The 14,931-nt window shown below is 40.9% G+C and overlaps 1 protein-coding gene across 1 annotated transcript in view; it reads left to right on the top strand.

Moving 5' to 3' along the window:
- Nucleotides 1-1,601: 1,601 nt before the first annotated feature.
- The window catches only part of FAM120B (family with sequence similarity 120B), a 49,181-nt gene continuing 35,851 nt past the window's right edge, over nt 1,602-14,931 (top strand). Inside the window, exons 1-4 of the mRNA XM_042876444.1 lie at nt 1,602-1,638; nt 4,756-5,801; nt 8,757-8,937; nt 14,157-14,252. Coding sequence (XP_042732378.1) covers nt 4,782-5,801; nt 8,757-8,937; nt 14,157-14,252 — 1,297 coding nt within the window. The 5' untranslated portion in view covers nt 1,602-1,638; nt 4,756-4,781. The remainder of the gene's footprint in view (nt 1,639-4,755; nt 5,802-8,756; nt 8,938-14,156; nt 14,253-14,931) is intronic.

Here is a 14,931-nt window from a genome sequence, read left to right on the forward strand (position 1 = left end):
TTCTCCAGGGTGCCCAGACTGCATGAAAGCCCACTTCCCAGCAACCCACCTATCTGCTGAAATCTCCTGCCTCACTTCTGCAGAAGGGATGTGGGGACAAATCACTGCATCTCCAGGGTCCACTTGGGTGCAGTTCAGTCCTACTGCAACAGAAGAAGCCTTTCTCCTTTTTAACCCCATGCTTGCTCCCCACCCCAGGAACCGGGAACTGTGTGAGGAGCACCCACGGTGCCTTCCAATTTGAGGAATAGCCAGGACAAACCTGCAGCCCCCATAGGGCTGGATCAGGCCTTCCCTGGTTCTGAGGCCATGGAATGGGAGGCATGAGCAGGCTGACATCGTGCGGACAGGGAAACTTATAGTAGTTCTCAGAAAAGTGCTCTGCACGTTGGCAATGAGGCTCCTCTCAGCAGCAGTTCTTAATGTATTCTCACCTAAGGAAACCCCCTCTTGTCTTTTCACTGGTTTTACTTATCATCATTATAAGCCAGAACCCCAAAGAGTGTCTGCAAAGTTCTCCCCCAGCCCTGCTCGCTGCCTGCAGCCCTGCTCCCTGCGTGCCACTGTACTGTACCATGTTTCATGCATGAGGGGTTTTTCTGTCCCCTGAGGCCCCCACCCCCCCCCCCCCCCCCCCCCCCTCCCCCGCTCAGTGCACACATTGTGTGCTGGCTGCAGCGCAGAACCTGCTGCTAATAAACCTTGAGGGGGGTAGAGGTGGGAGGGGGGGGAGCAGAGGGGGCAACAGTTTGGTTGTATGTTTGCAGGGCTCTCTGAGCCACTTCCAATTTGTGTTGTTTTTATTTCTTCCTGCATCTCTGTGCGGGGGAGAGGGCTTTTGCAGAAGGTGATTATGAGGCAGAGGATGGGTACGGATGGGGCGGGCCGTCCTTTTGGAAATGCTCTCCGCTTTTCTCAGAGCATCTGCCCGGAGACGAACAGATGTGGGCACCTGCGGTGACAGGCCACATATGCTCCATCCTATTCACAGGCATTCAGACACAGCCACAATGGCCAGGCTTTGTGCACGCCGAGCCACCAAATATATTAATCTGCACTCCCCAGAGCACCGCTCTGGTTAATTTTTCCCTGGCAATAACATCAGATCTCAGCCTTCCTCGCTCCCCTCCTTCGCCTGAGAACATGTGGAGCTATGCCCCACCTGTTGGCTGCGGGCAGATGTGGGCACGCAGTGGGGACACGGGGCTCCCTGCTCACCCCAAGCACAGCAAACCCACCCCCACCTCACACAGCCCGCTCCCCCATGGGGTCCCAGGGGTCACTTTGTTGGTCAAACTCTGCTATTTCAAGCACCGGTCAACGAGTGGCGCAGATGCAAAATGACATCAATCTCAGATGCAAGGCTGGGACTCTATTTTTTTAACCAAATCACTTGGCTGCCCGCCCTTGTCATCGCCCCCTCTCGGGTTTGTTTTGGGGCACAGTGTTTGGGGGACAGCAGGCCCGCGGACGAGTCCGAGACCCTCCCCATACCCCAGGCCGCCATTGTGATGCGAGCGGACCGCTGCAGCTGTCGGACGGCACCGCAGCCGCACGACCCGCGGCTCCTCGGGCTCGGGCCCGGCCGCTGCGCGCATGCGCGGCTCCGCCCTGGGAGAAGCGGAAGCGCCTGTTCGGGTCAGTGGTGGGGGCGCCGCGCAGTGCTGGTGGGGCGCTCGGGGTTGGAGGCGAGCGGGGTCCCGCTCCTGGCCGGCAGCACGGCCGCCCGCGGGAAGGGCTCGCTGCGCGGTGGGCTCGCACCTCGACCGGGTTGCTCACTGTGCCCGGAGAGCGGCGAGACCACGGGGGGTGGCGGTGCGTGTGAGCGGGAAGTGGTGGGCTGTGCTCCTGGGGCGGAGTGCTGCTGGCTGCCCTTTGAGATGGGACGCGGGGTTTCGTGGGCATAGCATGCGTGTCGTAGGTTGGTGGCTGGCAAAGGCCGTGGTGTAAGGATACTCAGAATCTTTGGGCCTATACTGCGCTTAGAGGGAAACTGGCTATTTTGGGTCATGGAGGATTTTTTTATTCCCCTCTAGTTCATGCACTTGGTAGCTTTGCAGCTGAAGTCAACTGAGTCTCACAAAAGTAACGAGCATCCAGCCTTCATTGCACAAAATGTGTTTTCCTCTGTTAAGAAACGTAAGCATTCCAACATAAAGTGTTTTAGTCCTACTTCTTCGTGGATTGGACTAGATGATCTCCAGAGGTCCCTTCCAATCCTAGTGATTCTATGATTCCTCCAGTTGTGCTAAGGAATCCCTAACAGAAGCACTCTGGGCAGAATGTTTGCCTTCCCTTTTCAGACACTGAATGAATTAAACGTGGCTCCTCCTTAACGTGGACGTTTCTGTTTAGTGGTGGAACAGTGTGGGTGGAAGAATATAAAATCCTCAATTTTTGTAGTGACTTTTTCAGTAAACGTGTGTGGTCATGTTGAAATGGCAGTAGCGGCTGATATTCTTGCTTATATGGCTGGCTGTTAACTGCCTCTTAATTAAACTAGGTCATTACTGGTCATGGAGATTTTTCTGATAGTGATGATAATAATATCATAGATTTGCATGAGGTCTTAGGCAAGAATATCTTCAGATACAGGTGTTAGAAGGTGGGGAAAATGTCTCTTTCAATTGCATATGGCATGGTATAGCTTGTGAGTTGTTTACTGCACTTCTTGCTCTAGCTGCATAGCTGCTGGGGACAGAGTCTGCACTGATTCATAAATTTTGCTTGGACATGATGCGTTACTGCAGAAGTAAGACCTGCTATGGCTTTTTACATCTCTGCAGTGAGTTTGAAAGGTGAAGATCTTCACACCCATTGCTAGGTCTCCATGGAAAGTGATAAAAAGAGATAACCTTCCAGGACTCAAATCATTCGTAATCAGAAGCGTATCTTTCCTGGAAAGCAAATGGCTGGAGTGTTAAGGGCACGCAGGTATCACTGCAAGGAAGTAGCATCTCAGAGAAGGCAGTGCCCTACCTTGCATACTTGTGCAGCAATGTGTGTGATTTATGCATGTTCGTTTCTGATTCTTATAACAGTGATGTCTGTTGTATATTTCGAGATCTTATTACACGTGCATTTGTGTATTTCATCTTGCATTGAAGACTATGGCATTCAAAAGCTATATCTGAAAGGCATTTAAATATTTAAAACTTCAAGGGAGAAGAACTCAAAAATACCTGTAGAAATTTCCAATTGCAATACTTCTGAATTCAACTTTCTCCCTCCCCCGGGCCCCCCCTTTTTTTCTTCTGTATATCACAGACACGTTCATTGCAATCATAGAATTGTTAAAATTGGAAAAGATCATCTAGTCCAACCATCCACCTACCACCAATATGCCCACTAAACCATGTCCCTAAGTACTGCATCTACCCTTTCCTTCAACACCTCCTGGGAGTGTGACTCCACCGCTTCCCTGGGCAGCTGTTTCCATGTAGCAATGTAATGCTCTGAAGACAACCTGTAACTGAATTGTCAGAGCGGCGTGAAAAACAAAACAAAAATTGTAGCTGATTAATTAAAACATAGTGAATATCTTCACTAATGGAAGAGGCATTCAACTTTTAAGTAAAATCAGCATAAAAGCAAATAGATCTTTTTGAGAATAGAGAACAAAGCGAAGCTCAATGAGAAAATCAACTTGTTTCTTCCAGTTTTCATTGCAAAGTCCTTTAAAATGTCATTGTGATAAAAAGCACATCTAATGTCAAAGCTGTGCCAAACTAATAATGTGCCATGAGATTTCTGGAAACGAAGTGGAGGTCATCAATGGTTCTAATTTTATCCTGCGACTCTTTTTATGGAAGATATACGTTGGTTCATTTAGCATTCCAAATAAAGTTCTGCCACAGAAGTTGGAGACTGTGCTTCATTCTTTCGGCCATTTGCAAATAGAAAATAGACTTATTCCAGTTTTAATTATTTAGTTTCTAGCCAGTGCTTGTGTATGTGTCTTTGAAAATAGGTTGACTCAAAATTGCTGTGCATGCTAGAGATCTCATTTAATAAAATAAATTAACTTCACTATCGGTGACAGTGGGATTTGTAGATTTACTGAAGGTAGGTAAGTCTGTAGTTCTTTAATGTGTCTTAAAACTTAATATTACGTCTCCAAATGACAGCATGGTGAAATGAATTGGAAAATAAATCCAAAGCAAACTGGAGATGCTGATAATGTCAAGGTATTGCAACTGGTGCCATGTTGATGGAGTACTGCCTGTAAATGCTGACGGCAGGTGACCAATTTGAGCAGTGAAGGTACAGGACCAATTTCTGAAGTTATTCAGTATTTTTTTCCATCTGGCTACAAGATGTTAATGTATTTTTAGTATGAAAATCAAGTCATTGATTCATGTGTTGCACACTGCCAGGTGAGATGCTGTAAGGCTTTTAATTGCATCTATATTTGTTTTTTTCTAGAAGTGTATACTTTTTATATTTAAGAGTGTTCTTCTGAAATTTTTGAAGTCATACTTCTGAGAACATGTTGATAATTGCAGTTTTTACTCATACAAAAAAAAAAAAAAAAAAAAAAAAAAAAAAAAGCAGGGATGGAAAGCAAAGCAAATGGGCTATATAGTCAGTTGGTGATGGGAAGAAAACTGGATGTGACACTTTAAAGGCCAGGATAAAAGAGCAAGCTATTAGCAAAAGCAGAAAAATTCTGTTCAATTTCTGAGCTGTTTTTTCAACTGTAGCATTTCTCAAAACTGCATTTTGGAATGGTGTTTTTATTTTTTTTCCTTTCAGACTGCGGTGAGCTTCAGAAATCAACCATGGGCATTAAAGGTTTACAGGGATTTGTGGCGAGAGTTTGCCCTGACGCATGCAGAATGGTAGATCTGAAAGAGATGGCAGAAAAACACCGCATCGATCATCCAGATGTCACGCCTGTTATTGTAGTAGATGCCATGAGTTGTGTTCGACACTGGTACACACCAGAATCCTGGGTGTGTGGTGGCCAGTGGCGAGAGTACCTTACTGTTTTAGAGGATTTCATCGAAACTTTTAAAGCAGCTGGTATCGAGTTGGTGTTTTACTTTGATGGAGTGGTGGAAGAGAAAAAGAGAGATGAGTGGATCAAACGGAGGCAGCAGAATAATAAGGAAATAGCCAACCTATTTCAGTTTATCAAGACTCACAGGAAACAGCCGGGGAGAGAAATGTTCGTTCTTCCCTCAGCTTTGCCTACTTTTACACGGTTTGCTCTAAAGTCACTTGGTCAAAAAACAGTGTGCACATTGCAAGAGGCAGATTTTGAGGTGGCTGCGTATGGTTTGCAGCATAACTGCATGGGAATTCTCGGGCAAGATAGTGACTACATCATCTATAATACATCTCCCTATTTTTCCATTGAGAAGCTCTGCTTGGACAGACTAGTCACTGTTATGTACTCCAGAGAAGATCTTTGCCGTGCGCTAGGTCTTAATATGATGCACCTTCCTCTCTTTGCTTGTTTGCTTGGCAATGATGTTGTTCCAGAAAACATGCTGGAAGGCTTCTGGCATAAATGTTTAGTCATCTGTCCCTCCAGGAATAAGAGCTACAACAGAAGAACAAGCATAATTCTAGCTGTAGCAAAATATATCTCCAAAATTCCATGCTTGTACAGCAGCCTGAAACACTTAGAAGATATGCTACCTCTGGGATCAGACAAGACATTACTTCACAGAGGAGTGGAGTCCTATCTTTTGCCAGGGCAGCAGTCTCCATGGATTCCTCCTGATGCAAGAAATTTCAAAATGTTCTCAGGTCAAGAAGAAACACCCATGTGTCGAGATAAGGAAATCTTTCAGGTACTTTGGCTTCTAAAGCTTAATGGGCATTTCATTGTCGTGACTACTTAGTGAAAGCTGGTACTGAGTATGCTGATCCTATGTATTTAAATTAGAGCCATGATTAGAAGAGTTACACACTCAGGGCAGATGCAGCACATTTTAATTAAGTTGTTTCTCTCTTTTTGAAGTATCAGACAGGTCAAATAATGGGAAGCAGCACATGTATGGGCCCACAGCTGGGCAAAGAGATGTGCTTTCCAAGTATTGTACAATGGAGTAACTTGCTTTTTGCTTTGAGAAGCTGCAGGTCAGATACAGCTGGTTAACGGTCTGCTTGGTTGTGCCTGGCACAGGCAAAGTACCAAAGGGGAGCTGTGCTAAGAATGCAGAAGTTGAAATTGCTTTCATGGAGGTGTTGTAAAAGCTTCCAATAAATCTATATTTCATGATTTTAGGACCACGCTCATTACTGTTCAGATACATAATGCATGGATGAACCAAAAGCAGAGGCCTGTTAATTCTTAAAGGGCAGGTCTGCATGAAGAAGTTTCACATATGGCTTCCCGCATGGGCAGAGATGCACTGGTGTTGGGTTGTGAAGAGGTACCATCTGCAGATTGGATATATTAATTAGGGTTGCCTGCCTGGCTAGTAGAAAACTGCTGCCAACACATGCACTGATCTTTACACCAACTGGGCTACATTGCATCTGAGTCTATGCAACAGTAGTAAGTTTAGAGTATAACTGCAAATGCATGGCAATTAAGAGAATGTATTGAAGTTTAATTAAAAAAAAAAAAAAAAAGTCTAAAGGAGATGATAGAATTACTGTTACTCCCTGTTTTGTTAGATACATAGGGGCTTTAAAAAGAGATTTTTTTTTGTCTATATGTTACTTAGTTTCCTTTACAGCTGTTTTTCTGTTTCCTCCTTGTATTACTCTCATGTAATCCTACAATGTACATTTTCCTTTTCAGAAAGACTCCAAAGCACTTAAAAGTTAAATTAAAACCTATGCAATGCTCATTTCAGCTAAACTGTAGGCATCTGGGTTTGATGTTAACCACACACAAATACAATACATGTAATTTTTCACTGTACTAGTTAAATAGAAGGCACCATTGAAAAAAAAAACAAAACATCACTACATCCTAATTAAATTTTGAAAAATACTGTTTCTGTTTGAAGTGCATGGAAAAATTAGGTAGAATGTAATCATCTATGTTAGATTACAGCCAGGACAATAGTAGTAATATCCTTACTCCTTAAGAGAACATATCATGTGGTATTTATGACAAGAGGTCATTATTTCTTGATCTTTCATTTTAAGGGTAGCAGTTCTCTAGCATTGTGCTGAGCTACTACAGTATGAAAATATTAATGTTTAGAAGCTTCATTGAAGAACGCCTCACTGTTGCTGCATAAATCCTATGTTAAGCCAGTCATTGAGCCAAGGAAATTACAGTCAAAATTGAAGACATGTTAACTAGTCTTCTGCTTTTCTACAACAAGTGTTTAGATATTCATATGTTGTGTGTGTGCTTTGTTTCATATTTTGGAATCTTTAAAAATAATTCCATTTGCCCTGCACATTATATAAAATGCACATAACTGGCATGTTCAGCCCAGTTCCAAGTTCAAGGACATAACCTCTTGTTACCTCTTCTCTCAGGTTTGGTTTTATATGTAAAAGCAGATTTGGGAGACTGCATTTCTTCCAGGGTAACCATAAGGATATTGTTATAAGAAAATGCTCTGTTGATTGTACAGAAGCCTACTGTTCATTCTGTGCTCATGTGTGCAGTTCTTTGGAAAGTATGACATTTCAGTTGAGTTAGTTTTGATCCATAATGAGCAATGCTTGACTGCAGCTTTGAACTCCTGAGTTCCCATTCTGGCAGACACTGGAATTCTGTGGAGACAGTGAGTTTCTCTGATCCAGCAATTTCCAGTGAAAGAGACGGAGAGAGTTGTGTATATGCACAACCCCAGTCACGTAGATAACATGACACGTAGGGAATGCTGAGCAGAGAAACTTCAGTGCCTGCTCACCATTCAGTATGGATCCAAGAGAGTCTACTAGTGGTACCCCATGGAAATAATAGGTCTCATTCAACTGTTTGAGCACCCCTACAGTTTGGTTTGAGGTTGTGAAGTACCAAGTATGGCTGGTTCTGCCCTTGCCCAGTCCAGTTAGGTGCCTGAGAGCAACTCTGTTGCTTTTCCATGTAAGATGTTCCAGACCAGCAGTCCCTGTTGGTGCTCTCTAGGTGCAGACGGGTCTATACCCAATGTGTGGTTAACCTGCAGTCTGGGCACTGCTGTGATTCTGCTTCTCAGCAAGTCTGGAGACCTTGTTTTCCTCACTGCAGCAGACTATTTCTTAACCTGGGAGAAAAACTATTGCAAGGTAATAAGTAAAATTGCAAGGTAAAAAACTGTGGTGAGTTTAAGTGTTCCAGATTCACCACTGTGTAAACTACACAGACTCAACTACTCTTGGAAGAGTCTGGTGTAGTTCATCTTGAAATAGAATAAAAAGGTTGGGTTTTGTCATGATTTCACTTTTTTTTTTTTTTTTCTTTAAGTGCACATACCCTTTTTTGAGAGGGAAAGATGAGTGACTAATGGAGGGCAGTTCATTTTTCTACATCTGCATTCTGAATTAATTCTAGAAATGATTACACTTTAAAAGATGTCACGGAGAAACAACTACCAATTTTCAGAATTCAGGGAGAGACTAAAGAGAAGGGCAATGATGAGTTCCCTGATAATCCCTATCCACAAAATGATACGTGTCTGAAAATATATATTGTACTTCTTTTTTAAAAAGTTCTTGTTCCCTCCCAAACATTCTGTCTACTTCTCCTGATAAAGTACTGTGCCTTCCAGTAATGAATGCATTTATTTTTTTCTGTTTTTACTGTTTGATTGTTCTTACTTTTGAAGATAACGCCTTCTTTCTTTGAACAGTTAGCTAAAGAACATCACATCCAATCTGAAAATTATGCAATCTTCAATATCCTGAGTAATGGAGAGCTTGAGTGCAGCAACTCTTTGGAAGATGATTGTGATACAGAGATTCCTGGACAGGCACTCATCTATCGCCCTGCTCGTCAGCATATTTATTCTGTCTTGTTGGAATCAGAAGGAGGTAAGGTTGAGGCTCCTTATGCTACTATTCAAGCACACTTTAAAATCTGAAATCTTGAATTCATTGTTTCATTGGCTAATTCAGCATGGCATTTAGGATAAAAGCTGGGCAGCTGAAATGTACTTTGGGAGGAACCAACAAAAAAACTTCACAAATTGTTTTTCTGCATGCTGCTAAATTTCAGTGCTTTTAAAGAGATGTTTTTTTAAATATTTTGTTAAATGAGAAGTTAGGAAAGTTGTTAATGATCAAAAGATTGAGCAAAACTGTGACATTTAGGCCATTTTAAGAGTTTGAGAGGATATGAAGCCTTATTTTGCTTTAGAAAGTATAGCTCCTAATTAGCTTCAGCTGTAATATTCTTCTGCGAAACAGTAATGCACTGTTGCCATTTTACCTTCTGTTGACTTTAAGTTTGCAATTTTAAGAACATTTGATAGGCAAATGTATTTATTGCAGTAATACAAACACAAGTAGTCATGCTGGTGATTATTAGTGCTTTTATCAATGTGGAAGAAAGTGAGATTTATTTATCCAGCGGTGTAAGTAGATTCTGCAGTGGGTGTATCTGTGCTTTTATTCTACTTTAAGACACAGAATTATTTATGCTCTCAGTGGCTTTTAGGCAGTGACTTGAAAGTTAAGTGCATTGCAGTTTTATTCTGTTTAATATGTTGCTAATCACTTTACATTTTTATTAATGAAAGTGCAAAACTATCTACTTAATATTCGAAATTCAAAGCAAAGCCTTATATATTAAGTACCTGACTTCCTTCACCAACTGGAGTTTGAAGTCACCATAATAGGAAAAAAAAATTGGAAAAACTGAATCAGAGTTTACACAGTCCTTTAGAGAGAATAACAAAAAGCTCAGCAGTAGCCATGCACATCTGTCATCTTTCATTTTTCGGCCTACTGCCTCTAAATTTTGTAGACAATTATAACTTGGTTGGGTTTTGTTTATTCCTCTACGCAGCAGGATGTTCATTGATGTTTTCAGAAACACCCCGACCCAAAACTTCCAATTAACAATTGTTGCTGCAAGATGGCAGGGTAGTTGGCAGATTTGCATCTGTGTTAGTTTTTTGTAGTACTCAGATGAAGTAGATCAGAATTGAAATGCAGAAACATTAATTTGGAATTCTAATGAATATGAAATTTGGACATGAAGGAGATTTAATTTTAAAAGAATTCTATTTTTTTAAATAAAACCACAGATAACACGTATTACCTGCTCTCAGTTCATGCTTCAAATTCCAGAAAAAAAAGTTCTGCTGTAGATTAAGCTGAACACCCCTAGTCCTTACCTTTCCAAAAAGATACAAGGAGTGTATCTGCATGGGTCCCATATTAAATCTGCATTTATTAATTTCGTGCATGTATTTACTAACTGCTATAACTATGTTGCTTTCCACTATTTCATTGGTTGGTATTTTATTTCAGTGTATATTTGCTTCCAGAGCAAAAGTGTAGACCATTGATTAGTCTCTATAGAGACTTATAAGTAAATGTCCATGTTACTTTTTAATGAATTTCCTTCTAAAGCTACAAGGCAGTAACATTCTCCACAAAGCAGAATCCTTTACCAGTTTTGCTCAGATAAAGTCAATTATTTTTTGTAATTCAGTAAGAGGTAGAAGAGGGAGATGTAAACTACGCTGTATGCAGATTGTCATATGATGTGGAATTACTTTGGATTAGCATTGAAATAAGAGCTTACTGGAAGGAATCAACCAATTAAGTTAGTGCACATGGAGTCTGCTGCCATCATGAAAAACTGCCACTGTAGTTCACCCAAAACCAAGTTGGCTAACTACATGATGTTCCATTTTGCAGTTTGGATACTGGCCTCTCTGCAGTTCACAAATCTGTTTATTTACTGTTTAAAATAGAGATAACAGCAGCCAATATTTTGCAAAAGCAGTGATTGCAGTTTTATTTAAGAACAGGTGAAAATTATTTAAACTACTTTGTCTACCTTGAAACAAGAAGCTCTTGTAAGTTTTGAATGTTTAGGTTGAGGTTTTTAAGTAGCCTAAGATACCCAAGAATCAACAGGAGCTGCGTTCATATCCTTTCATATCCAAATCATATCCTTTGAAATCACTTGCATAGAGTATGCCACTTTGCCTGAAGCCATAGTGTAATAAGCAGCGCCAGCTGAATTCTCTTGCACAGCCACTCATTTCAGTCCCTTTGCAACCTGACAGTTGTGCTGGTGCAGCTGTTTGTGATGCTACATGGTGACCTATATTGAGAAACTGAAAATAATCAATTTTTCCCCTCTTACTTTCTTGCAGTTGAGTAACTAACCTGGTTCTGTTTCCCTGTCCAGCTCTGTAGTCACGAACAGTTATGGTGAAGGAATGACAGGGAGTAGGAATGAATGAATCAGCTCTTACCTGAAAATGTGAGCAAGTGTGCTGGAAGAATTGCTCATGGAGCTATGACTTTGACTGTAATTTGGTGTATGGTGAGCACTTTTACTCTCTGAAATGTTACCAGAATCAGAGCCTTATTTTGACTCAGTGAAAATAAGCAGGAGATTGATGGTGATCCTGACAATACACCATTTGTTGCCTATCTTTTTTAAAAAATATATAATTAATGCTATTAGAGCTTCTTCTCATCATTGGGTTGAGTATTGTTTATAGTGATACATAAGCTGACAACTTCTAGCGTTGCTCTTAGAACAATTGTACTATTAGAAAAAATTACAGAGGAGGGAAAAACAACAGTAAGTAGTTCAGCCAAGCTCTTTTGTGCACAAAGAATTCAGAACAAAGCCGACAGGTTTTGGCACGAGCTCAGTTCATGGAAATACCTGCACCAGTTGCAAGGTTATGTAATGTGGCCTAAACACGTGGCCAGCTCCTGGAAGTCCTGGCGTCACTCCCAGTTCTAAGATTAGCAGCCAAGACTGACCATGCCTTTGACACTGTCAAAAACAGGCCATTAGGAGAATTTTTGCCAGTTACCACCAGGGATAGCTCAGTAGGTTGTTGCAGGTGTAGAGGAGCACAGAATTTCCAGCAGTCTCTAATTTTGGTGTTTTGCACATAACTAATTTTTTTTTTACCTGCTAGGCAGACTTTTCATGATTCATTCAGAACCTATTTAGGCAGAGGAGCTGCTGTTGGTGATATTCTGTGTATGCATTGTTGGGGGGAAAAATTTGAGAAGTTAAACCTTTTCTTTTTAATTTTCCCCTAGTAATAATTCCATGCCAGGAGGTTTGGCATTTATTAATCAAACCTCCATTTTGTTCTTGCTAGGTTAATATGCTGTGAATTTGCATGACTTGGGTTTTAGCTGTATTTATTTGGCATCTTATGAGAGCAGTCATATATTTCTGTTACTAAGGATTATAACAATGAAAAGCACTGAGCTGATGTGAAGCTGCATAGATTAAAAAGATGATACTGTAAGTTTCCCACTATTTTCTGTTTTCACTGTACTTGAGCTCAATGGGTGATGTACAAATAGTATTTCACTAGCATTTGGAATCAAGTGACATTTTGATAAGCTGTTTTGTGAGTTGTGGAGCTTTGTGGCTCCCCCAGCCTCCCTCAGCAAAGTTTTGTATTTCCATGTCCTCTTAACTTCTCTTAACTTCTCACATCCACAGCATTCCATCATGCAATATATTGTGTTCTCAAGTATGTCCCTTATTGTCTGTTGCTCTCCACAGATCCTGTCTGTCTTTTTATTCAGCTCTATTTCTTCCATAGCTATTTGCCATCTTGATTTGAGGTGGAAAAGGTAACTTCGCTTCCCTGCCTTTCTTTCAGTTGGTGCCCTGATAGGATCCTCTTGTCTGCCAAGTCACTGTCTTCGTGAAATGTTTTGCAATTTCATACAGTTGAAATCTTTTGTACTCTTCCATCTTGAGGTGGAAAAGACCTGTGGGTCCATCGATTAATTAAAAGACAGGCATCTTAATTGTATAAGCCTTGCTTTCTTAAGAAGCCAGGCTGAAACCTGGGAGTTTGAACAAGCTGAATGGATTGAATAAATCAGAGTAATTTACTTAATAACCCTTAAAACAGAATGCTTTGTGAAAGTAACCTTGGGATATTAAATTTGAAGGTTTTCTTAATGAAATAACATTGTCATAGGTAGTAATTTGTAATCAAGATGTGAAACTATTCATGTACTGGAATACTCAGTTTAATGTGTTTGTTTTCCCTACTGAAGGAATTTTTCATTGTATTCTTTGTATCAGCAATTTTCAAACAATGAAGCATCCTAAGCACAGATGTAGGCCTGTCCTTTGCAATTCAGCTGCCAACTCTTCAGTTTATTGGGAGCTTGTACTGTAGGTGCACGGTTAAGGAAGAAAGAAGAAGCAGGGCAGTAAAATGTTTTGTCATGTTCTTTTCTTCTTCCATATCCCTGAGACTAGCACCATATCTGAGGGATTTTATGCCAGCAGTCATTTTCTGCATGGAACTATGGACAAGGTCAGGAAACAGCTTCCCTTGGATTTTAAATGTGAGCTCAACTTTACAAGTCGGTATGGGGTGGAGAGCATGTTGCTCAAAAGTAGAGAAACTTTTTAAGTAAAGAAACACCTTAGTCTTTACATGGGATGGTGAGGTACGGTTGGGGTTTGAGGGCTAAGAAGCCACTTGAGCTATTAGACATAAATCATCTTTTTATACCAGATAAAGATTGGGAACAATGGCATCTAAAAGCTCTGCATCTTGCTGTGGTGTGACTCCACTGCTGTGAGCTTTCAAATAGATAGTTAAAGCCTCCTATAAAATTTTATCTTTACAGGCATGGGAAACATCAGGTCAAGTTGAGACTGGCTGCATATGTGGCCCTGTGAGGTTGAGGTAGCTCATGCAGGTCCCTAAGCTACACCAAATGCCTCCACAGCTGTCTGAACTGCCTTAGAATAGGAGGGCCTAAAATTGGATGAAAGATGTTGTAGAATGTTTTTCACTGACTTTTTCATTTGTATTTCTGACTGTAATTCCCAAGTCAAAACACTGCATTTATTGTGCTTAATAAAAACTCTCTTACTTGTCCTGATGGTTTGTCATAAAGATAGTAAAATTAATTTTTCTTGCTTGGTTTGTTTTTAAAGAAGCTGAACAAGCATGTCATTATGAAGTACTTTCTATTACTTAGAATCCTTACCACCACTCTTCATTTTACACAATTGCCAGTACTTGCACTTCTCTTACTCACCCAATTCTGTCTGTTTTTAGATGGAGCCTGTCCTATGGTAAAAGAGTGGTTTGTCTATTGTGGAAATCCTCTACAGGAGCCAGACCTGACACAACCTGTGCAGCCCTCTATTCCAGGTAGGATGAAATAGTGTTTAAATCTGAAACAGTGACATCACTGAAATCAGGTTAGAAGACATCAGATATCCGAAGACATCATCAGACATGATATCCAAAGTAGTTGTGGAAATCTGGGAGCTAAACTAAAAATGCTGTATGCCTATAATTGCTTCCATTTGCCCTGTGTAATTATAAGAGGATTCAGCTTTGAGCTATATCTTATTATCATGTCTTGTGGAACCCAGTGCTAATTCAGACATTCATTCTAAAATGCAAACAATTCCTTAAATGTTTTAAATACTGCTCTGAGGCCACGATAAGTAGTGTGCAGGGCTGTAATTAAAATTCTCCTGTGGAGCTGAGAGAATGAGTTAATGAGACTGGTGGAGAATATGGCAATTTTAGACCACCTGAACTCAGAAAAGAGAACCCAGTTTTCAGCAGAAGTGCAGTGGGGCTACCTGTTTTTGTGTGGTGTCTTTCACTGTCTTAAGTACTGAGTGTTTTGTATGTTCATACCATCTTTCCTTTGGTAAAATATGTATTCTTGAGCACTCTTCGTGAAATCATTATTATGAGAGATGTGTTCATGGGGAAGGATACTTTAATTAAAAGATTGGGCACTCATCTCTTTATCACTAAACTATATCATGCTATACTATATATACTATATATATATATATATATATATATACTA

This window comes from Lagopus leucura, unplaced genomic scaffold (assembly GCF_019238085.1).
Source record: "Lagopus leucura isolate 7727_CA_CO unplaced genomic scaffold, USGS_WTPT01 Super-Scaffold_73, whole genome shotgun sequence".
Taxonomy (NCBI): domain Eukaryota; kingdom Metazoa; phylum Chordata; class Aves; order Galliformes; family Phasianidae; genus Lagopus; species Lagopus leucura.